Source organism: Meriones unguiculatus, chromosome 7 (assembly GCF_030254825.1).
Source record: "Meriones unguiculatus strain TT.TT164.6M chromosome 7, Bangor_MerUng_6.1, whole genome shotgun sequence".
Classification (NCBI taxonomy): Eukaryota; Metazoa; Chordata; class Mammalia; order Rodentia; family Muridae; genus Meriones; species Meriones unguiculatus.
Genome location: NC_083355.1, coordinates 83,352,219 through 83,376,103, shown reverse-complemented (window position 1 = coordinate 83,376,103; position 23,885 = coordinate 83,352,219). Strand labels below are relative to the sequence as shown.

General features: G+C 45.2%; 1 protein-coding gene across 4 annotated transcripts; it reads left to right on the top strand.

Annotated features, from left to right (window-relative positions):
* The first annotated feature begins 761 nt into the window (after positions 1-761).
* Zbtb25 (zinc finger and BTB domain containing 25) lies at positions 762-22,447 on the top strand. Of its 4 annotated transcripts, none has more exons than XM_021635567.2 (3): positions 762-897; positions 12,845-13,024; positions 16,071-22,447. In XM_021635567.2, exons 2-3 carry the CDS (start codon positions 12,852-12,854, stop codon positions 17,212-17,214), a joined length of 1,317 nt encoding a protein of 438 aa, XP_021491242.1. In that variant the 5' UTR covers positions 762-897; positions 12,845-12,851; the 3' UTR covers positions 17,215-22,447. The 4 variants fall into 4 exon arrangements, with proteins under 4 accessions (XP_021491242.1, XP_060243659.1, XP_060243660.1 ...); XM_060387676.1 differs by having other exon boundaries at positions 875-1,000; XM_060387677.1 differs by lacking the exon at positions 762-897 and adding an exon at positions 933-1,004.
* The last annotated feature ends 1,438 nt before the right edge of the window (positions 22,448-23,885 follow it).

Genomic DNA, 23,885 nt, shown 5'->3' with positions numbered 1-23,885 from the left:
CTGCCCCGCGGCGCGGGCGCCCGGGCGGCGGCGGGAGGCCCGCGACTCTCGGCCCTCTCCCCCGGGGTCGCCCGCCTCGGCCCTCCTCCTCCTCCTCCCGTGTGCACAGCTGGACGCCGCTGGGCTTCTCCCGACTCCCCACCCCCGGGGCTGGCTGGCTGCGGCGCGCCCTCGGCCCAGATGTCAGACCCCCTGCCCCGCAGGGCCCCGCAGTTGGGCCCGCCCCCCGCGCTCCACCCCGGACGCCCTCGGGGCGCTGACACCCTCATCCCGGCCCGCTCCTAAAGCGCGTCCGCCCGCTCGGGGGTCGCCCGGTCCCCGCGCCCTCCCGGAGCCGTCGGCCACCGTGGCCTGAGTCCCTTCCCCCGCCATGCCCCTCCCGGACTCCACGCGGGTGCACCCTGGCCCGTCCCCACCCAGGGCCGAGGAGGGCACCCATGCTTTTTTTTTCTTTTCTCTTTTTTAATCTTTTTTTTTTTTTTTTTTTTTTTTTTGGCAAACGCCGGGGGAAAGTCCCGGGTCACGCGGAGGCGTGTGGGGAGCCTGTGACGCGCGAGCCTGTCTCCCCCTCCACACACACACACACACACACTTCCGCCTCTCCAGTCGCGACTGGGCACGGTGGCACAGGAGCCCGGAGCGCGGGCCGACCCCCCGCCCGGCCGCTCGGGCCAGGCGCGCACGTACGCACGCACGCACGCACGCGAGCGCGGGCGGGCACGCACTGCCAGCCGGGGGGGGGGGGCCCGCCGGGTCACGTGGGCCGGGCGCGGGAAGCCGCGCGAGAGCAAGGCCGCCGGGTGCGTGAGCGGGCGCCGCCGCGTGCTGTGCGCAGCGCGGGAGCCCGCCCCTCCCGCACGGACTGAGCCCGCCGCCCGCCGCCGCGGCGGAGTCTGGGTAAGCGACGCGGCCCTGCCCCTCTGGGCTGCCCCGGGCTCAGTCCCTCCCGCCGCGAGCCGCCCCGGGCGGCGGCTGCAGCTGCACCCGTCGCGGGACAGATGCAAGTAGCTGGGGAGAGGGGTGTTTTGTAATTTTTTTTTTTTTTGGTGTTTTTTGGTTTTTTGGTTTTTTTTCTGGTCCGTTGGAGATGTCGGGCAGGCAGGGCCCAGGAGGAAATTAGCAACGGCGAGCGGAGTGCTGGGCGCGCGGCGCCCGGAGCCGCCCTTGGCCGTGGGCCGCCGGGGCCTAACGCGGGGCGGGATGGCGCGCGCGGGCGCCGCGCAGCCTGGATGCCCATCCCGATGCTGGCCGTTCCAGGAGCCCCAGTCTGTCTGTGGCAGCTAGGTTCCGGGCGGCCGCGCCAGGCCTAGGACTCTAGCTAGTGGGCAGGTGTCCAGATCAGGCTTCAAAGTCATCATTGTCCCCTCCCCCACCCAGTGTGTGAGTCCCTAGTTTCTAGAGCAAGTGGCCCCCAATACCTAATAATTCATTTTCACCCCCCACGTATTTTTTTTATCTTAGCCAAATGGTTTTGTTTTTGATTTCTGGCCCCCCCTGTCTTATCACCGTTTACCTAACACTCATTTGGAGACATCAAGCCGTTATCAGTTGCTTAGGCAACGCACAGCGCTGTACCTGGAACCCGATAGCAGCGAGTGTTGTGTCTTATAAATTAACTCCCATATCCATCTAAGGGATTACTGGAGCAAGTCCTTTCAAAGCTGCAGAGCTGTTGATTGACAGGATTAAAGTATATCTTCGAATCTGGGTTTTCAGAGCTGAAAAGGACCTTAAGTCATAGCCCGTTCGTCCCTCTCGTTTCGCAGATGACACCTGACCTATGGACAGTAGTGCAGCTTGATCAAGATTCTGCACTTTTCATAGTTAGGCTTTAGGGCCGCAAGCACCTTTGCCTTTGAACGCAGCATTGTGCCAGGCCTGCTGTGCCATTCTTCCTTCTTTGGGCAGTGTATCCACCGGCTGTGATAACACTTGACAGGGCTTCTCAGGTTGATTGAGGAGTCAGGCCTGGCCATTGTGATGGCTCTAGGGAGACGGAGGGATGGCAGTGTTTCTGGGACTGTAGATCGCTTGTCTGGCCACCTGTTCCCTCTTTAGGTTTAGGCATCATTCTTTTAGCAACCTAGAAAGGTTTTAGTTAAGGGTAAACAGCCACTGCTGGACAGTAAGATAGACATGAGAGTTCTGATGGGTGGGATGCAATTAGGAAGCTATGAAATGTCAGGGAGTGGTCAGTAAGAAGGGCGTCCCCCTCATCCGTGCACGCTCATACTCTCTCACACACACTCTCTAGACGTTTGTTCTCACTACTGTAATAAGTGCCTTTTTTTTTTAAGCTTTAAAGAATTTCCACTTAGGTTTGGTTGTTTTTCAGTTTTATGTGCTCACCTTTACCAGCTGCTTTGATAAGAGATTTCCCTAGAAGGTTACTACCTTCTTGTTGCAAATATGTTTTAAGCCTGCAGAAATGCAGCAGAGAGATACGCCTGACTATAGTGAAGAGAGTAGTCTGTGGAGGAATGTAGGCCTAGGTCACTTATCTTCCGAGTCTAGTCAGTGCTCGTTTGCATTATGTCTTGCTCCCACTTCAAGCCGGGAAGGGGATGAGAGAATTGGCTGTGGCTGGTTTATTGGCGCCTGTGGTTGCCCAGAGAGGCCCAAACAGGACTTTCAGCTGCCCTCTATGCCTTACAAAGTGGAGCCATGTACTTCCACCCTATCTCCTGAGGGGAATGCAAAGGAGCCAGGCTGTCTAGCTGGGGAGGAGGGGCCCAAGTGGCTTGGCAGTGAAATATCCTGACCATGGCTGTGCTGCTGGGAAGTGTTACATAATGCCTTCCCTACCACTGACCCGGAGTGATTTATCCCTTGAAAGATGTAGGTGGTTTGACCGAGTTGTCCATTTTTGTAGTATCAGAAGAGCTGGAGGGCTGTCTTACTGTAGATTTCCCCTAGAAAGGCAGTACAGGTGATCTTATCTTGATGAATTGTCAAGTGTCACACCACTTCCTGTGCCCTCTTTCTGCTTGCTTATTCCACAGAGCCTGTCAACCGGAGTCCTTTAAGAGAAGGCTAAAAAGAAAACAGTGCCTCGGCTGATAGTTACCCATACCCATAGCTGTGGAATTAGATCCTCTGATCTCTGCTTTATGCAGTCTGATGGGTTCCGAAGTCAAGTGTTCTCCCCGTAGGCTGTCAAGTGGCTCATCAGTTAAGAGCTCTTACCGCGCTTGCAGGCGACCCAGGTTTGGTTCCCAGCACCCGAGTGGTGCTTAACAACATTCCCTAACTTCAGTTCCAGAGGAGCTGATCCTTCTGGTTGCCATAGGCTCCTATATACATATGGTGCACCTGAATTCATGCAAATAGACACATACAATATATTGCCAGGCATGGTAGAGCATACCTTTTCAGCCCCAGCACTGGGGGGGGGGGGGGGCAGAAGCAGGCAGATCTCTGTAAGTTCAAGGAATTTTATTTTTAAATAAGGGTACTGGAGGGTCTTGATGTTTGAGTGGCAGACACTTTACCGACTGAGCTGTTTCCCCAAGTTCCCTGCTTGTGTTCTTTTCGAGACAGGTTTTCCTAAGCTCTGGCCTCAGACTTCGTGAGCTGCAATTACAGGTGCACATCAGCCTGTCTAACTTAAACTACAGAGGTTTAAAGTAACATGGACAATGATTGTTGGATCCATGTGAAATAGTTTTAGTTTGTGTATGTGCATCTGCCTGTGTACATGGATACTGCATGCCTGCAGGCAGCCTTGTTAGAAAAGGGCGTTAGGTTCCCAAGAGTTGCATGTGAGTTGCCTAACGTGGGTGCTGGGAACCGAACCCAAGTTCTCAGCGGGAGCAGCGAGGCTTTTAACTGGTGAACCATCTCTTCAGCCCCTTGAAGTCGTTTATTTATAAAGAAGTATAATAAAATTGTTCAGTTTAGTTAGTTTATGCTATTGCAGACTTATTGTCATCTAGAAAGTAAATCAGGTTTTGTAGTCTGTAAAACATCAAATGCAGTGTTTTGGGGTTTCCATAGGTTTTTGGTTTGGTTTGGTTTCGGTTTTTCAAGACCAGACTGGCCTCGGACTCACAGATCCATCTGCCTCCCAACTTCTGGGGTTCTCACAGATCCATCTGCCTCTGCCTCCCAAATTCTGGGATTAAAGGTGCCTGTTAGAATCTCCTGGGACGTTTTTTCAAAAGATAAAAAAAAAAAAAAGCCTGTAGGGAGGGAGAGAGTGTGTGTCTGTGTGTACGCACGTGTGCATGCTGTGAGACGGCTCAGAAGGTAAAATCTACATGCGTGCTGCAGCATGTGGGTTTGTACTCAGATCTCTCTCACACACACGCACTTAATAAAGGTTTTTAAATTGATGTGTATGTAAGTCTGTAGCATGTCCCATGGAGGCCAGGAAAGGGCATTAGATCTCATAGGACTGGAGTTTGGACAGTTAGCTGCCATAAAAGTGAATTATTTTTATTTTTAAAACTGAGTGGTTAGGAAACAATTTTGGGATCTGTTCTTTTACCACCTGTGGGAAAAGGGGGTCGGGCACAGGTCATCCGATCTGTATACAAAAGCTCTCCACTAAGCAGCCTTGAGTAAAATAAAATGAAAGTCCAAGAGCTCAGCCCTGGCGATGCTGTGGGTTATTCTGTGCTGGGCCTTGAGCATTCTTACAGCTCTGCATAGCCTGTACTGGCTAGTCAGTGGTAGGTTCCTCTGTTCCAGGAGAAAATTATTTCTCTAATCATTCTTCCATTCTTGCTAGGAATTATGGTTTATGCATCTGATCCCACCATTCAGGAGTTTGAGGCAAGAGAACGCATAGTTCAAGGTCAGCCTGAGCTACATAGTAAATTCCAAGTCAGTCTAGGGTGTATAGTAAGATCTTGTTTCATATAAAACCAGGTGAGTTCATTCATTCCATAGGTAATCAAGTGTCACACATCCACAGTCCTCTAAAAACGATTACCGTTTTACAATCAGCAAGTTCCAGTCGTTGTAGAAAGCCTTCTATCACATAGCACTAAAGATTTTTTTTTTAACCTTTGTATTTATAGCCATGAGTAAGTAGCTCAAAAAAGCTTGGCAGTCCTCTGCCAACTTCCCTATCTTTTAATGGTAATTGATTATAAAGTCTTGAAGATTCTTACAGTGTCAGAGAAGGAAGAGCTGAGTAGCCTAGGACATTCTGCCGCTGCTGATCTTAGCGCGCAGTCCAGCTAAAGAGTCTGATACCAGATTTGCTAACTAATTATAAACAAACTCGGATAGACTCATTTCATCTTAGTTTGAACTAATCCAGAACTAATTTACTGTAATCTAGAAAGTAATAAGGGTTTTGTAGTCTTGTAACTCAGCACTAAGCTATTGTTATAAATATTATTTTTGGGGTGAGGGCGTGATGTTTGGATGAAGAGGATTGGGGTGACTGTGATAAAAATACCTTGTGTGCATGTATGAAATTCTCAAAGAATAAAATATTAAAAATACTAACTTGCTAATAAAAATTTTTAAGTTCTTTGCATCTCAATATAAATAATGAAGGGGAAATCATTTTTCTGCAGCCTATTTTACATCTTTTTTTTTTCCACCAAAAAAAAAATTTTTTTTTATAGGCCCAGACCAGCCAGCCTTGAACTCATGCGTAGTGCTAGCTACCATTGAATTTGCAGCAAGCCCTTGGCTACAGGGGTATAACACCATGTCTTTCTACCAGATTTTAATTTTTTATTACTTTGGTATGTGGGTGCTTCACCCACATGGTCTTGTTATACATGTGTGACTGAAAATTGAACTGGCAGTAGGGTTAGCAGTGGACGCTTCTGTCTCTATGGCTTTGGTGGCTGGCTAAAACTGGGGCTAACTATTGCTTGAAGAGAAAAAGGGCAGAACACAGGACATGCAGAGGGAACGTAAGGGGATTGCCCATGAAATGGTATGTTGGGATAATGTGTATATATATACTCCTGACTGTTAGAGCAGCCTCCATACAGCACACCAAAGGCCGAAAACACGGATTTCAGTTGATGCCTACAATGGAGGGAATAGAACTTGGGAGTGTTAAATTCGGGCAAGTGAACTATAAAAAACAGAAACATTACTCTTTGGTGGAATTTTACTGAATCTAGAGTCTCTTACGTTAATTGTTAATTTTATGTGCGTGAGCACTTTGTATATGTATGTGTGTACCACGTGCATGCCTGGTATCCATGGAGCCCAGAAGAGAGCCAGTTGCCTGCAACTGGACTTAACAAAGATTGTGGGTTGTCAGGTGGGTGCTGGGAACTGAACCCAAGTCTTTTACAGGAACAGTAGGGTCTTCAGCCACGAAGCCATTTCTTTAGCCCCTAATCATAGATTTTAGGATATAAATGACATGAAGATTGACCCCACAGTGACAGAAGAGTTGTTAGATTAAATATATAAAATAAGGTTGTAAGCAAATAGGAAATCTCAGCACAGAAAATACTAAAAAAAAAAAAAAAAAAGGAACGGCACCAAGGCCCAGGAGGGCATGGCTGCCAGGTTGGGGTTCAACATTTTTTTGAGAAAGTTGGCAAAGGTGCCCGATGATAGTGGAGAGGTAACATGCTTGGAGAAAGAGAGGCAGAACTTGAAACCATTTTAGAGCTGAAAATAAAAGATCTGGAATCTCCTGGAGTGGGTTTAGCCAGTTAGAAAAGACAGGCATCGGTGATGTTGAGAATAGACTAATGGAAACTAAAGTAGAAATGATTGTGTATGAAAGTTCCTTACACAGTTTAATCCTCTTAGTGTTTGAGGTGCCCTTTCCCTTTCTGTACGGTGCTCAGACATCCATCGTCAGTCATCTCTGCAGCTGGAAAGAGATCCAGTTAATCTTGAGCGTGCCTTCTGGCTTGGCTGGAAGAGGGCTCACCTCCACCAGAGTTCTTGGAGCTGCTCTTCGTCAGTGCCCCGCCCTGACTGTGCCCCTCCTCGCCTCTATTTTGAAAGGTCCCTTTAATCGGAAGCTTTGCCTCAGCCACCTCCCTGCCCTTGTGGAAGCCCCCCTCCCAGGGTTCTTTCCTTTCCTCACCTCTGCCTCCCCTCAGCTCTCCTGTTTTCCTGCTTTACCTTGTGTCTTTCCTGTTTCCCAAGTTTTCGGTACTTTTTAAAAAAAAGGGGCTCATGCATGAAAGACAAGTCCTCCGCCACCACCTAGACCTCTTTAAAAAAATATTTTTTATTTTGACCCAACTCTAAGTTTCCCAAATAGGTCTTAAGCTTATGCTGTATCCTAGGGAAGCCTTGAATTTGTGACCTAGGTACCCGGCATCCAGGGTGCCTTTGCCTACAGCATGCCTGTGTCACCAGCCCAACTCACTCCTAGCTTTTCATTCTTCTCTTAACTTGGTTTCCCTGTTAGCTCTATACATACTTCAGTCATGTCACTTCAGAGGCCTCCTTGGCTCTGCGCCTTCGAGAGCTGTCTCTACTCATCACCAAACTTTTCTACTTCCTCTTCCTGGAGTAGACACTTTGAAGTCACTGTGTAAGAAACCTCCTCTGCTAAGCCAGTTGCTGTGGCTAGCTCTGGTGTTTTACCTTTATACAACATCAAGAGCATGGCAGTTACTCTGAAAATGTGTTCTGAAGAAATGAATGACATCGTCTAGTAATCCGTCCTGGAGTTCCGAGACTCACCTTTAACTTGCAGTCTGTGGTTGGCTGTATCCGGTCTGCTGCCAGGCTGTGTCAGCGCGGTGTGTGGTATAGCTCTTGTGTTCTCTCTTTATCCCCACTGCCATTACATGGTTTCTAGTTGGCTCCTTGACTGACACATCTAGTGATGGTACTTACTGACCACTTACTAAGGGCTCTGCTCTCAGATACACCCTCTTGTTCCCCACACACAGCCTCATCAACAAAGTCTCACCGTATATTTGAGGCTGGCTCCTCCTGAGTACGGGAGTGTGCCACCACACCCGTCCTTATATGACACCTCCCAGGAAGATGCTGCCATCATCCGTATTCTGTAAGTGAAACTGAAGCCCATGGAATTGGATGTCCTGTCAAGATTATGACGTAGTTAGTGGCAGAGCTGAAATTCTTTTAGTTGGGTTGCAGGGTCCAAGCTCTCAGTACTGTGCTCTTCTCCCTGCCACAGAATAAGTAAGAGACAGTGCTGTTTCCACACAATCGTGTTACATAGCTCATTTCCAGCACAATTGGGCACCTTCAAGTATAATTTGGCATACTTAGCATCTTCAGTGAGCCAAGCCTGTCGTTTTCTTCTGTTTGCTCCTTCTCTTTCCCCCTTAATACTGAATTGAATTCTCCTGACATCAAAATACTCACACCCTCCCTGTAATGTTACTCAGTCTTATCTGTCCGTGCCTGCTGAAATAAAACAAGATTGAATGTCTTATTTTTATTGTCTTCTTTGTACTTATCTCCAGCTGTTCTGGTGGCACTTTAAGATTTTTTATTTATAATATAATTATTGTTTGTGTTTTACGTCCTTGCTTAGCCTGTATTCTGTATTCTTTTTTTTTATAAATTTATTTATTTATTTTATTATTAGTTACATTTTATTGACTGTATCCCAGCTATATCTGCTCCCTCATTCCCTCCCAAACCCTCCCTCCCTCCCTCATCTCCTCACTGCCCCTTTCCAAGTCCACTGATTGGGGAGGACCTCCTCCCCTTTCATCTGATCCTGTTTTATCATATTCTGTATTCTTGACTTTAGCATTTATATCTTTTTTTTTTCTGTTTGTAGTGTAGTACAACGTGTACTTTTGACGTGTGTGTTTCAGTGAGTTATCTGCTGAGGAAGTGCAATTTTTAACTGTTATTCAGCCCACTAACCACAAGGTCTTTGTATTGTAGCTTTGTGTATGCTATTTCTCATTTTTGTAAGGCTCAATGGCCTTCTGTAAGGCTCAGTAGTTATGCCAAAGGGCCATATATATAGGAAAACCTATGAAAATACCTATGATCCAGGAGTTTATTTGGTGGTTTGTTGTTTTTTGTTTGTTTGTTTGTTTTTGTTTTTGAAGCATTTTTTAAACAGCTAATTGAGAGTATTTCACTTTGAGCCAGTTTATTGACTCTAAAGTGTTTTTGTATGCTGAAACTTCAAATATTTGAAACTTCAAACATATGAAAGTTCAAAAAAAAAAAAAAAACCTCTTGTAAATTGATGATGTTTTAGAACCAAATGTGATGATTGTAAATAGTAACCTTTGATCAAATAACCTCTTAGAGTAAGACTCAGAGTTTGCAGTTTGGTGTTTATTTCAAAGGGTAGGCTCAAGTTTCTGTAACTTCTGTTTGATTATGTCAGTGATGCTGAGAGGAGGCTCAGCATAAGAAGGCACTTGCTGTTCTAGTCTGATGGCTTGAGCTTGAGCCCCAGCACGCACATAGTAGAGACAGCACCAACACCACAACATTGCGCTCCGACCTTCACACGCACACCCTGGTAGTTTGCATGCCCACACACATACAAAGTAATAATAATGAGCTTTTAAGTGCGATGACTTAGCAGTACAAGTGCCAAGCCTGACAACCTAAGTTAGAACCCCTGGACCTACGCGGTAGAATTATAGAACCATGACACTTCTACATGCCATAATCCTATCTCTTCATGTGTACCATGGCATGCTTGGACCCAAACACACACAATAAATGTTTTAAAAGTTTCCGTAGTTTAATGTGTGCATATGTGTGTGTACATGAATGGGTACATGGCACCTTTAGGCATGGAGGCCAGAAGCTGTGGGTAAAGGCATTTAGGAAGACACATAGTTTGTTATGTCAGTGCTGGGATCTGAAATCTGCTCTTCATGATTGAGCAGGAAACACTCTGCTGAGCTATGTTTCTAGCCCTAAAATAATATTTTAAATGTAGATGGGATGATAGGTTAGGGTTTTGTTTTATTGGAGGCTGAGTGGAGACATTAATACGTAGGGATAAAGGTAATACATGAGGGGGCTGGAGAGATGGCTCAGAGATTAAGAGCACTAGCTGTTCTTCCAAAGGTCCTGAGTTCAATTCCCAGCAACCACATGGTGGCTCATAGCCATCTATAATGAGATCTGGTGCCTTCCTCTGGCTTGCAGGCAAAAATGCAGACAGAACACTGTAAAAAAAAAAAAAAAAAGGTAATACATGAGTCTTAGCAAATAAGAGCACTTGTCACCCTTGCAGAGGACCTGGGTTCAGCTCTCAGCACCCACATAATACCTTAGAACTATTTTTAACTCTTTCTTTCTTCTGGCTTTTGTTTTGTTTTTCAAAACAGGGTTTCTCCGTGTAGCCTTGATTTTTAGACCAGGCTGGCCTCGAACTTGAGGTCTGCCTGCCTCTGCCTCCCTGAGTGCTGGGATCACAGGTGTGTGCCATCATGCCTAGCTTCTTGCCTTCTTCAGCACTGCATGCGTGTGGTACACAGATACACATACATGTAAAACACCAATCCATATACATAAAAAAATTGTCAGCATGAGATTGTCTGTACTGCTCTTGCAGAGAACCCATGTTCAATTCTAGCACCAACACAGAATGACTCCCAGGGACCTGTACTTGGCTTCTGGGGATCCAGCACCTCCAGGAGCATCTGCACTCATGTCCAGTATCCACACAGAGACACATAAACACATAATTTGAAATAAATACAACCCTAATGTCTGAATAGAGAGTTAAACGGATCAAGTCATGGAGTTCCTGAAGTTAATTATTGGAAAAATAAAACTTGCAAGCAGTACTATCCTTTGGTCAAGAGTTTGGTCCTACACAGGAGAATGTGTAATGATGATGTGTAAGAAAGTCAAACACTAAATTCAGATGATGGTTATGTTTGGAGGCAAGGTGGGTGGAGGGTGAAATGAATGTGCTAATGGGCTCCTGCCGTGTGTGCAGTGATTATTTCCTGTGGAGGTTGTGGGTGGCTAGGTTTATTTTTTATTCTCTGTACTACTTGCTTATCCAGGATATTTATAAAGTTAAGTTCAGGTGGTGTAACCTTCCCCCCCCACCCCGCTGCCATCCTTTCACCTGTATTCCTTAATTTCTTTCCCAGAATTTTCATAAAACCTTCTCTCCCATGTCTAAAAGTAAAATAACAATTCTGTTCCTTTTTCATAGTGTTCTTTATATAGTTTTATACAAATATATCTTAAAGATTATGTGGTATCTATGTTGTGTAGTTTTTTAATAAAAACAGGTTTTTTGTCAGCAACAACATTATTGAGTTATATTTTGGGATTTACTTGTGCATATATGTGTATATACACACATACATGTATGTATAGCTTTTGCTGTATAACATCTGCTTAACCAGCAAGAAAGCCAAGTGTCTTCCCTGATTCCTCTTTGCAAATATTCCTGAAGCTTCCCGTGGAGGCACAGGCCCTCCTCTGTGCCCCTCTGGTTTGTGAGTCATGTTCCCTTTTAGGGAATATGGGGGTGGAGATTTGGGCTTTGCAGCTTGGGTTGGGATCCTCTGCCCCTTACTAGCAGTGTTGTTTTGGGTGGTTTTGTTTTTGTTTTTTTTATTCAGCCCTTCATCTGTAGAGGGAATTTAATACTCCTTTGTTTCTGAAGTTCTGTTAAGAACAGAATGGGGTAGAGTGCCCAGCACATAGGAAGCACTCACTGTGAAGTCTTAGCTATTTTTATTGTATTATTGATTGCTCACCTGTCTGCCAGTCATGCTACTGCTAATCTACTGATGTTTAGCCCCGCCCTTCATCACTGACCTCCTTAGACCTTGGTCTGTCTGGCTCTTGCAGAAGCCTCATTCTCATTTTCAAAATCTGCTCTTTCAAAGGATGTCCCCAGTGACAGCCATTGAACTTCAGCTGCCTTCTCCCCAAAGCACCAGGGCTGTTTGCACAGCTAGGGCAGAGGTGGTGGTGAAGTACAGCCTCCCACCTGCCTGCAGCTGTGACCTACTGCGTCCTTGTTAGTCACAGTCACACAGTCACATCGTCTGTCTTGGCCAGGACTGGCTTGCATATCCTGATGCAGGATTTTCCCCTTGAGGCTCATTTGCCGTATCTCCCTTTTCTTACCTTGGAGAATCTGCTTGCAGGTGTATGTGAGGTCGGGTTGTAGGTTCTTTCTCATGAGCTTCCAGGCCCCATATAAATCAGAGTATGGTTGACATCTGTGACTGCTAAGTCCCACACACATTTTATGACCCTCAAGAGGCCAGTGTCTCCTGAATGCCAGAGGGTCTCAGAAGAAAACTGGCAGCTCTAGTCCAGGTAGGATGCCTGTGGGGCTGGAGAGATAGCTTGGGCTCACAACCAGGTAGGATGCCTTGTTGATTCCTCCTTAAAACTAACATTTGAATAGCACTTTCTGTTACAACTCAGTTTTCACTTAGGTTGTCTCATGTGCCCCTGAGCCGCACATCAGTGTCTCATTTCCATCTCTCCAGTTAAGAAACAGCATTAGAAACGTGATCACAAGATGCGGGTGGAGCTCAGTAGTGGAGTGCTTACCTGTTGTAGATGAAGCCCTGGGCTCATCCCTAGAGCCAGAAGGAGAGGAGCAGTGGGGCTTGCCTGGCATGTGCAAGGCCCTGGGTCAGATACACATGATCACGTGGAAAAGAATGAACATCTCTTTCACTCATGAGTCACTCATACAAATGACCTTCTTCCTTGGTTAAAGAAGACTGTGTTACTGTTGAGTAGAGCTTATCTTAGTTTTTCATAATTAAGGGGTTAACGTTAGATAGGGAGTGAGGTTAACAGTGCTGAGAATTTCATTGAAAATTAGGCCTTAGTGCTGCAGGTTTGTGTGAATAATAGTGTGTATAAGTTCTGTGTATAAGCCCATGTATTTGTGTATAAGTAGCTATACATACCGAACATATGTATTTATGTTGGTTTTTCTCAGAGCCACAATGGACACTGCTAGCCATAGCCTTGTTCTTCTGCAGCAGCTGAACATGCAGCGAGAATTTGGTTTTCTGTGTGATTGCACAGTAGCTATTGGAGATGTTTACTTCAAAGCCCACAGAGCGGTGCTTGCTGCTTTTTCTAACTATTTCAAGATGATATTTATTCACCAAACAAGGTAAGAATGTGCTTTTGTAAAATGAGAATGCTTAATATTGTGATGTATATGTCTTATAATATCATTTAAGGCAGTGGTTCCTCAGCCTTCCTAATGTTGAGACCCTTTCATGCAGTGCCTCATGTTGTGGTAACCTCCACCATAAAATTTCTTTTTTTGCTGTCATAACTAATTTTGCTACTGTTATGAATCGTATGTAAGTATCTGATATGCAGGTATCTGATGGTAGACTCCTCTGGAAGGGCAGCCAGTGCTCTCAACCTCTGAGCCATCTCTCCAAGCCCTAGTCGACCCCTCTGAAAGTGTTGTTTGACTCCCCAAAAAGAGGTCATGACCCACAGGTTAAGAACCACTGGTTTCAGGGATTACTATGGGGTTACCCTAATACAGTTTTTTATTTATAATAACATTTATGTATCAGTATTAAATTCAGCACAAGATGCCCATGGGAGGACATACTAATGAAAACAAGCATAACTAAAATTGACTCAAGGCTTAGCCCAGCCAGGTGTAGTGGTGCACTACCTTAATCTTACCACGCTGGAGGCAAGTGCATCTCTGAGTTTGAGGCCAACTTGTCTACCTAGTTCCAGGCCAGCCAGGGCTACCTAGTATGATCCTGTCTCAAAAGAGCACTACCAACAGAAAGACTTGCCAAACCCCAAGCACTGAGTTTGAGGCCAGCCTAAGCTAGACTGCAAGTGCCAGGCCACAGTAAAACCCTGTCTCAAAAGAACAAAACGAAACAAAAGGGGTATAAAAACATTTGTGGTGTGAAGAAGGTATGACCATTCAGAGAACAGAACAGAGGAGGTGATTAGAAAGTGTGGCACGGTAAGAAGGCGGGGTTGGAGTGCAAGCCAGGTAACGGGAAGCCTTTGTCTCCGAGAGGACACTGTAGGTACATTTACCACATTACAAATGCCATCTTCCCCCCAGTTTCCTCTGAGCTGTGGGTTGTTCAGCTTCTGCAGTACCTGCAGTGGGCCAGGTGCTACCTAAACACCGGCACCGAGAAGGTGAGGCCTGCCCTGCCTTGTGTTTGTATTCATCAGCCAGACACCTTCAGGTAACTCCCAAAATGCTGTCACCGAACATGCCAGTGAATAATAGACAGAGCAGAGCAAAGGCAGTGAAGCCTGATCGAGGAAACGGGATCCCAGGGTTAAGGGCTAGAGAAACTAGGTTGCCAGTGTGCTGACTCCCAGTGTGTTCTGACTCAGAGTCACTGCTTCAGAGAGACTGAGTCCATCCATGCTGCCCACTGCCTCTCCATGGCGTCATTTCCCTTTCTCTTGATTCTATCTAGTAACCAAATTGAGTTTGAAATTATTATAATGCTTTTCAGAATTTGTGATTTAAAGCTTTAGAATCCAAAATAAATTTAGCATCACTTACATTTTAATTGTTAATAATGTCATAAAATTTCTTTAGAAATATGAATATTTGTTTGGTTTGGTTTGCTTTTGGTTGTTTGTCATTTTGTTTGTTTGTTTTTAAGATTTTTTTTTTTATATAGGAATGAGTGTTTTGCCTGTGTGATGTGAGTTGTTACAAGGGTGCTGGGATTTGAAGCCAGGTCTTCTGCCAGAGCAAAGTTCTCTTAACCACTGAGCCAGCTCTTCAGCCCCCTGTTTTTTTTTTTTTTTTTTTTTTCTGAGATAGGGCCTCTCTATAATTAACAATTTTAAATCATCCAACTAAATGGCAATAATTACATTCATCATGTTACACCTGCAGCTATCACTGCTGTCTCCAGAACATGTTCATCACTCTAAAGCGAAGCTAAGCAGTAACTCTTGGGTCTCCTTCAGCCACCTGTAACCACCCTTATTTCACTGAAGGTTCCCCCTGCCCCATACGTCTCTGTCCCCGTCCCTTGTGTGTGGCTGTTTAGTCTGCATTCATGTCTGTGCTCCACTTGCACGCCTGGTGCCCACTAAGCCAGGAGAAGGCATGAAGTGCCCCAAAGCTGGAGTTACAGACAGCTGTGAGCCACCCATGTGGGTTCCAGGCATCAGAACCAGGTTTCAGAAGAACAGCAAGTATTTTAAACCACTGAGTCATTTCTCCAGCCCACTTCTGTCTCTTTGAATGTGTTTTTGTTGGCTATTTCTTTTTTGTTTGTTTGTTTCGTTTTGTTTTGTTTTTTTCAAGACAGGGATTCTTTATCCCTGGCTTTCCATGAGTGCTTGGGTTGAAGGCATGTGCCACTTTGCCCGGCTTTGTTTTATATATTTCATGGACATGATACAATTTTTGGTCTTTCGTGTCTGGCTTTTTTATTTAGCATCTCTTCAAGAGTTCAGCCTTGAACTGAGTTACAACACACACCAGAACTTAATTGTTTTTTATGACAGAATAACATACAGTTGTATTTACAGCCTTATTTTGTATATCCATTCTTTTTTTTTTCTTTTCTTTTTTCTTTTTCTTTTTCGATACAGGGTTTGTCTATGTAGCCCTGCCTGTTCTGAAACTCTCTGATTAGACCAGGCCAGCCTCAAACTCAAGAGATTCACCTGCCTCTGCCTTCCAAGTGCTGGGACTAAAGGCTGCGCCACAACAACTGGCTCCATTTCATCTTTTGGTGGATAGTTAGTTGTTTCCAGTATTAACCACTATAAACAATGCTACAGTGAAACCAGCGGATAGGTATCCTTTTGAGTTTCTTTGTATAGTTCCTTTTGTTATATGTTCAATATAAAAACAGCGCCTATTTTAGTCACTGTTTTTTCTATCCTGTGGCACCTAGAAAAGATCATATTGCTTAGGAGTTACTCAGTGTTGAACTAACCCAAATACCTGTCTGTATGTTTTGGTGTTAGGCAATAGAATGGATGCACAAAGGCTTGTTGATACATCATAAAGGCAGTTAAAAATCAGAGTGATTTTTTGCTATTCTATTTCATCAAGGCAAACTGCTAGATTTAAACCTCTTAGGAAGAGGTTTAACCTAAGATTGTTTTAACCTAAGATTGCTAGAGACCAAAAGGCCAGTGAAGGTTGTGCTTCATTTTGTGTGGTTTTGTTTTTGTTTTAACAGTGAATGCATAAAAATACAACCAACTGACATCCAGCCCGATATATTCAGCTACTTGTTGCATATTATGTACACAGGAAAAGGGCCAAAACAGATTGTGGATCATAGTCGTTTGGAGGAAGGGATCCGGTTTCTTCACGCTGACTACCTTTCTCACATTGCAACTGAAATGAATCAAGTGTTCTCACCAGAGACTGTGCAGACCTCCAATCTTTATGGTATTCAGATTTCAACAACTCAGAAAACAGCTGTCAAGCAAGGGCTGGAGATCAAAGAAAAGCCTCCCAGTAGCAGTGGAAACAGAGCTGCTGTCCAAGGTGACCACCCCCAGTTGCAGCTCTCTCTTGCAATTGGGCTAGACGATGGCAGTGCAGAGCAGCAGCGGGCCCATCCTGCTGCCCAGGCCTTGGAGGAGCACCAGAAGCCCCCAGTGTCCATCAAACAGGAGAGATGTGATCCAGAGTCTATGAGCTCCCAAGGCCACTCCTCCACCTCATTGGAGGTGACTGGCCCCTCTTTTACAGAAAGCAGCCTCAAAGTCCATTTCTGCCACTACTGTGGGGAGCGCTTTGAATCCCGGAGTAACCTGAGGCAGCACCTCCATACCCATGTGTCTGGATCTCTCCCGTTTGCTGTCCCTGCCTCCATTTTGGAAAGTAATGACCTTGGGGAAGTGCATCCACTTAGTGACAGCAGCGAGGCTCTCGAGTGCAGGAGGCTGAGCTCCTTCACTGTCAAGGAGAATGAGCCACAGCAGCCTCCGCCTGAGCACTCCAGCCGGGGGACCGTAGAGCCTTTGCAGATCAGTCAGGTGTCCCTGATCTCCAAAGACTCAGAGCCAGTAGAGTTAAACTGTAATTTTTCTTTTTCAAGGAAAAGAAAGATCAGTTGTACCATCTGTGGTCATAAATTTCTTCGAAAGAGCCAGTTACTGGAACACATGTACACACATAAAGGTAAAGCTTACAGATACAACCGATGCCAAAGGTTTGGAAACTCATTGGCCCAGAGGTTTCAGCAGTATTATGACAGCTTGCCCGAGGTCCCCTTAAAAGGTTCTCGCCTGTCCCAGGAACGCTTAGACTTGCCTTGTGCCTTAGAGTCAGAGCTCACCCAAGGAGGTGTGGACACCATCCTTGTGGAGTAGCACCTTCTCCCCGAGAAGTCTCACTGTCATGGGTCACAGGCCACTCTGAAGTCCCAAAGTACTCACCTCCTCATGGTTTTTTTAACTTAAAATAATCTGTCCCTGGTTTTGAGGTTGTACATACCAGTTCTTAATATAAGACATGACTATTAAATGTAATGTTCAAATTATCCTATGAGCTTTGTTATAAATTAAATCATCACTTGAAAATCAGAAGCTACTATAGAAGCTTTAGAGTGAATGACTACAACATCTCTTGTTTTTCCAGGCTGCAGAATCAGTAAAATGAATATGAAGCAGATGAGATCTGTTTCAAAGAATGTTTTAGGGACTGGAAATGAAGCCCATCTGTAGAGTGCTTGCCTAGCATGTGTGAGGCCCTAGGTTCAGTCTCCAGCTCACACACACACACACACACACACACACACACACACACACGCTCACATTTCTAAGCTGTCACTCTTGTCTTAAGTTTCATATGAATTATTTTCTTATGAAAGTGATTTTAAGTATTTTCTGCCACATTGGAAATCAGTAGTTATTTTAATGTAGATCTATCTATATATATATAATCATATATAAAAAGTTTCTTTTAAGACGTGGCTATACCAATTCACCACGAGTAGTTTTAACTGGCTACTTACTAGCATTCTGATCTTTACATGACCTTTTATTTACTTAACATCAAGTATACCTCATTTCTAATGAAAGTATTTCAGCTAAAAGAAAGGACTAGAGAAGCCAGTGGTAAGGAAGCCTTGAATAGAGAAACTAGTATACACACAGAGCCCAGAGGCAGCGAGAGCTAACCCCTTGCCGTGTGGGTAGCCACAGCTACAGTGTTCTTAGAGACTGTAAGGGCAGTTTCAGATTTTTATAACAAGAGGTTTGCCCAAGTTTTAAGAGAAAAATGATACAAGTATCTCTCTACCTTAACGTAGCAGACATTCCATGGCTGCCTGGGTCCATGGTATTTTTTGTTGTTGTTTGTGTTTTGTTTTGTTATTTTGAGACAGGGTTTCTCTGTGTAACATCCCTGGCTGCCCTGGACTCCTTTGTTGACCAGGCACTCACAGAGATCCGAATGCCTCTACTTCCCAAGCGCTGGGATTAAAGGTGTGTGCCACCAGGCCTAGCAACGGTAGTTTTCCTAAGTCCCTAATAGAGGTAACTAACTGTGCAGTGCCATGGCTTTCACTTTCCTGTTAGTAAAACCAGTGAAGTGGGTGTGTTCAGTGTCTCGGAACTATTTAAACCCCCTGCTGGAAGCTCTTCTTTTGTGACTATATTCACTTCACTTTTATAGTGGTGACACTTAGAAACTTAGAGCCCCAGGAAAATTGAAGTTGATGGACTAAGTGATGGATTTTCTGTACCTAAAAATAGCCCAGCAAGTTTTATTGTTTCTGAAGGGTTTAAATGTGAAGTTCTGTTCTCAAGGATCAGAAGGCAAGAAAGACTAAAACAGCCTCCCCGTCTCCTTCCCCTATCCTATTAAATAACGTCTAAGCCTCACAGACATTTGAGAACATTTGAGGTGGTCCTGACACACATGAATTTTGCAATGTTCCCAGGTTGGCCTTAAACGCTTGGGCACAAGCAGTTTTCTGCTTCAGCTTCTCAAGTGGCCAGGACCATGGGCATGTGCCTCACAGATACTTGATACATCTGTTTTGTTGTGATTCTTCGATTTTAGCCACAAGCAAAAAAAAAAAAAAAAAAAAAAAAAAACAAAACAAATCATCCCCATCCCCTGAGAGAATGCCTCTGAAGACATTTCTTAAGAGGCTCAGCTACCTCTTTCTGTCAGAAGGGCAGAGGAATCCAGCTAATTCTGAAATGAAAGGAATTGTTGGGGGGTACTGTTAAACAGTGATTTCATGTGAAAAGTTTCAGAGAAAATGGTCCCACCTGTAATTCCAGATTTTGTGAGTTTGATCTTGGTGAGTTCAAGGCAGCTGCATGGTGAAATCCTGTCTCAAACAAAAACCACACACACACCACCACACACACACAGCACACACAACACACACCACCACACACCAAAACAAAGTAGCAGTTTCCTTTTTTTAGGTTTTTGAGACGTCCTTGCTCTTTGGTCCAGGCTGGTCTTGAACTCACTGTCCTCCAGTGGTTGTGTTTCCCCCTTCCCCCCTCACCCCTGCCTCCTGTGGGGTGTAGCAGCAGCCAGCCTTCAGACTGGTAACTTTTGAGGGCCAAATGAAGAACCCTGGTGGTCATTGTTTTAAGGTAATTGAATTTCAAATTTAGAAAATTTGCCTCTGGGATCAAGACTGACGTGCTTTGAGAGCAAATCTCACAATGGTAGGATCAATTGATTAAACAAATGTGAGGGGTGTGTCATAATGACACATTACACTTAATTCATCAAAGCAGTTACTCAATTATACTATCTTCAATGATTTAATCTTACAGAAACACAAATAGGGATTTCATGTATTTTAGGCTATTTAGGATATATTCCCTACTTTTATTTTTTTTGAGATACAGAGTAATGTTTAGCCCAGGCTGGCCTCAAACTCATTACGTAACTGAAGATGGCCTTAAACTCCTGATCTGCCTGTCTCTTATCTCCAAGCACTGGCATTCTAGGACCATTCCTCTCCTGCCCGTTCCCAGCTCTCTCTATCCTTCAACTTTTCTATGTTTTTTTTTTTTTTTTTCTGTTTACCAAGTCATTAGTCTTGCCCACAGGAAGCCCCTATATAGCTAAAGGGTGGGAGTAGAGATGTGCTTGCAGAGTAGGTGACTACAGGAGCTCCAGGAGAAGTGCTAAAAGAGTGTGCCAACAGCTAGTGGCCGTGCTAGACACTGTTTAAAGTGGAGCTGTATGTAGAGAGTCTCCAGGAGTTAATAAGACCATACCCGGAGTCAGGGAGATGGCTCTCCATGGGAAGTGATTGCTGCTCGTGCTTTTGAACCTGAGGTGACAGCTGGGTGTGGGACCTGTAGCCCCAGTGCTGGTAGAGGAGCAGAGACAGGAAGATATCAGGGGTCAGGCGGGCCAGCCTTGCAGAAAGAGCAGGCTCCAGGGTCAGGGAGACTCGCTCTCAAAAAACCGAGGAACAGAAGTGACGGTGGAAGACATCATGTTATCGTCTCTGATCTCAACACATGCCTGCATGGGTGCAGACACCCATGGACACGCATACCCCATCACATATAGAATAAATGAGTGGTTCACTTGGTTCCTGTCATCCTTAAAATTCCTTTAATACTGTGATCTTCACCTTATTCCTATTACTCATAAAGTTCCTTTTAATTCGGAGAACTAAAAAAAAAAAAACAAAACAGAAAGCTGGTTCTCGGCCATCTGTAACCCAGCCGTCAGTAGACTGGGGCAGGATGGTAAATTCAAGACTAGCCTGGAGCTACATGGGAAGACCCTGTCTCAAGAGAAAAACCCCAACAACAGTTTGTTTTAGAACTCATTTTATAGAGAAAGTTTCTCATGTTATGGAGAAAGTTCCCCAGAGCTGGTTTCTACAGAGGCATGTAGTGAGTGGTGTGTGACTGCTGTTGCTTTGTTTTGATTTTTAAAATCTTTTATGTTACACGTTAGGGTGTCACAGCTGCACGTGTTTCTGTGCATAGCACACACAAAGTGCCTGTGGAGGCCAGAAAAGGGCGTCGGAACCTCTGGAACCCATGTGGGTGCTAGACCTGAACCCAGGTCCTCTGCATTAACAGCAAGTGCCCTTAAGCACGGAGTCGGCCCTCCAGCCCTTTGTGGTTTTTTGAGATGAGATCTTACTCTAGGGCCCATGCTGGCCTGGAACTTAAAACAATCCCACGTCCACCTCCTAAGTGCCTGGGGTGGCAGGCGAGCACTATCATACCCGCAGTCTGGGGAGTTTTGGTTTTGTTTTTTAAGACATGATTCTTCATTGGGGGGGAAAGGGTGTTCATATTTTAAACGTTTTTCCAGGAAAAACCTTTACTTTTTGTCACATATGCAAAATGGAGTCTCTCTCTCTCTCTCTCTCTCTCTCTCTCTCTCTCTCTCTCTCTCTCTCTCCCTCCCTCCCTCCCTCCCTCTGAGGCAGTGTGGTTTGTGTAATGGTTGCCAAGTTGAATCAGGAGTTGCCATATTACTTTGTTGCCAGATGTCGCCCTCTTGTGTTGAGGAAAGCAGAGTGTCTGCTGGGTGACGTTTTGAAGGCTCCGTGAAGCAGAAACCTAAGTTCTTATCACCCGTCCCTGCATTAGGCAGATAGTAAATGTCTTTTCCGATTGGGTCAGCGTTCAGTCTTCCCTTCTTCCCAGATCCTGCATGTAGTTGTTTTCTGCAGAAAAGCGGAGACCTTTTCGGTGTCCGTCCTTAGTGAGGAGGCCTCAGGAAGTGCAGACCGCCTTCAAAAGTGTCGTTGCCTTTTAAGACATGTAACTTTTGAGATGGTTACTTACGTCTCCCTGGTAAAGTGGGTGTCAGCAGCACCTACCTCACAGGGGTGGTGTGAGGCTTCGTTCTGAAACGGTGTTAGTATACGGATGAAAACCAACATGAGCCAAGTTCCACAGCGAGCCCTACTTGATATTCCACCCTGTAGACTGTAGAGCATGTTTGCAGCAGCCACGTACTACTTGGTAGACAATTGAGAAAATGCGCTTTCATAAAAACTCTGGACACAGGAGTGCCGCTTGAGTTCTTACTCTACTGTTGCTCCCTACCGTTCAGCAAGGAAAGTAGGAGTCAGCATTATTGGAAATAAAATACACTGATTTCTGCACTAACGAAACTTTTTCCCAAATACACCATTTACATATAAGAAAAGGAAAATGAAAAAACAAACAAACAAACAAACAAAAAAAACATTGTTTCTTGGATGAAGATGCTCCAATTAGCAGATAGGGATGAGAAATGGAAAGAGGATAATCCATAGGAACTATCAATGCTCTTTTGAAGTAGAGCTGGAGGAGCTTTCTCTGACCCCTGAAGGAATGGCTGTTAGTCACGAGAGGAGAACAGGCTGCAAAGCGGACGGTTCCTGAAGCCTGCTTGCACAGGTGGACTGTTGACCCTGAAATTTGGATTCCTGGTGACTACTCCATAGGTGTTTGTGTGGAAACTGCTGCAAGTAGGTTGTGTGGAGAATTTTTACAATGTAACTTGTGTCTTTGAGTGTACTTAAACTAAATATGTCTGGTGTGTCATTAATAAGCTGTTAAATTCCTAGGAGTGAACTCTGTAAACGCTTCCGTGCTTACTCGTGCTCGTGTAATTGGTCTTTCTTTTAATGTGGCACGTTACCGTCCTAAATCTGGATGTCTTACATGCAAGTACCCCATACTGACTCATCCTGCCCTGTAAGAGCCCATAGTGCTTCCGTGTGAGTGTTCACTTGAGTCCCTGGATACGCCTTCAGCACAGCCGTCCGCTCCTCAGTCACTTCAGAATCGGTCAGAACAGAAACTCCCAATACTTTAAAAGAAGCTCAGGCCTGTGCAGGCCAGGCCTCTGTCGACACTCAGGAAGCTGAAGCAGTAGGATGGAGTTTAAGGCCAGGCTGAGCTGAGTCTTAAAGGGACTGGGGAGATGGTTCCGTGGCTGAGAGCACTGGCTGTGCGTCTAGAGGACCCAGATTTGTTCTTAGTACCCATATCAGGCAGCTCACAACTGCCTGTAGCTCCAGCTGTGGCAGGATCCAATGCCTCTGATCTCCAAGGGACCTGCACCCATGTGTGTGCACATACCCATGCAGAAACACACAGTTAAAAATAAGCCCCAAGCAAACCCAAGACCTTGCATAGTAAAAAGGGCCTAATGAGTAAATCGTCAGGTTATCAGGCATTTGTAGCAAATGTAGGACAGACCACTGTATAATTATGCTTCCATAGCCCCTATTTAAAAAAAAATATAGTAAATATGACCTTGACCCATGCCTTTAAGAAGACAGAATTATGAATACCTGCACTCTGCAAGTGTGCCAAGAAACTAAATGATGTGATCCTATTGTAAATCTAAAAAAAAAAAAAAAAAAAAAAAACCCGAAGAGATAGCTGACCCAGAAAGAGCTGTTTGAGTTTTTGCCCAAAGTTAGGGAAAGATGGATCTCTCAGGCAGGGAAAGGTGACCTTTCCGCTCAGGCCTTCAACTGGTTAAATGAAGGCAGTCTGTTTTACCCACTCTCCTAATTCCAATGCTGCTCTAATCCCAAAATGCCACCGCCCAAGACAGACACGATGGCCGACACACTGTATTTCCATTAAGACTGAAGTGGGATGATCAGCAGCTCACATGGAGACCACTGAGCAAGAAGAGCTCGTCCCCAAAGCAAAACCAGACAAAAAGCCCCATTCACATACACCCAGCGTAGGGGTGGGAATGTAGCTCAGTAGGGTGCTTGCTTAGTCCACACAAGGACTTGAGTTCAGTCCTGCAGAATAACACACCCAGAAACATATCCTGTAGCTCAGTCAGCACAGATGTAACTGACAGTAAAAACACTTCACCATGGGGATGATTGGCAGCATGGAGGTTTTGGGGTAATTATGCCTGGGCTGGAGGGCATGGTAAGGCTGCTACTGGCATCTGGTGAGTAGAGACCAGTGGGGTTGCTGACCGTGTCTTAATAAAAAGGCTATCTCCCGTTCCTATCCCACTCAATTGCCCTCTCAAGATGTCAGTGGAATTGAGGTTGGCTAGTTCT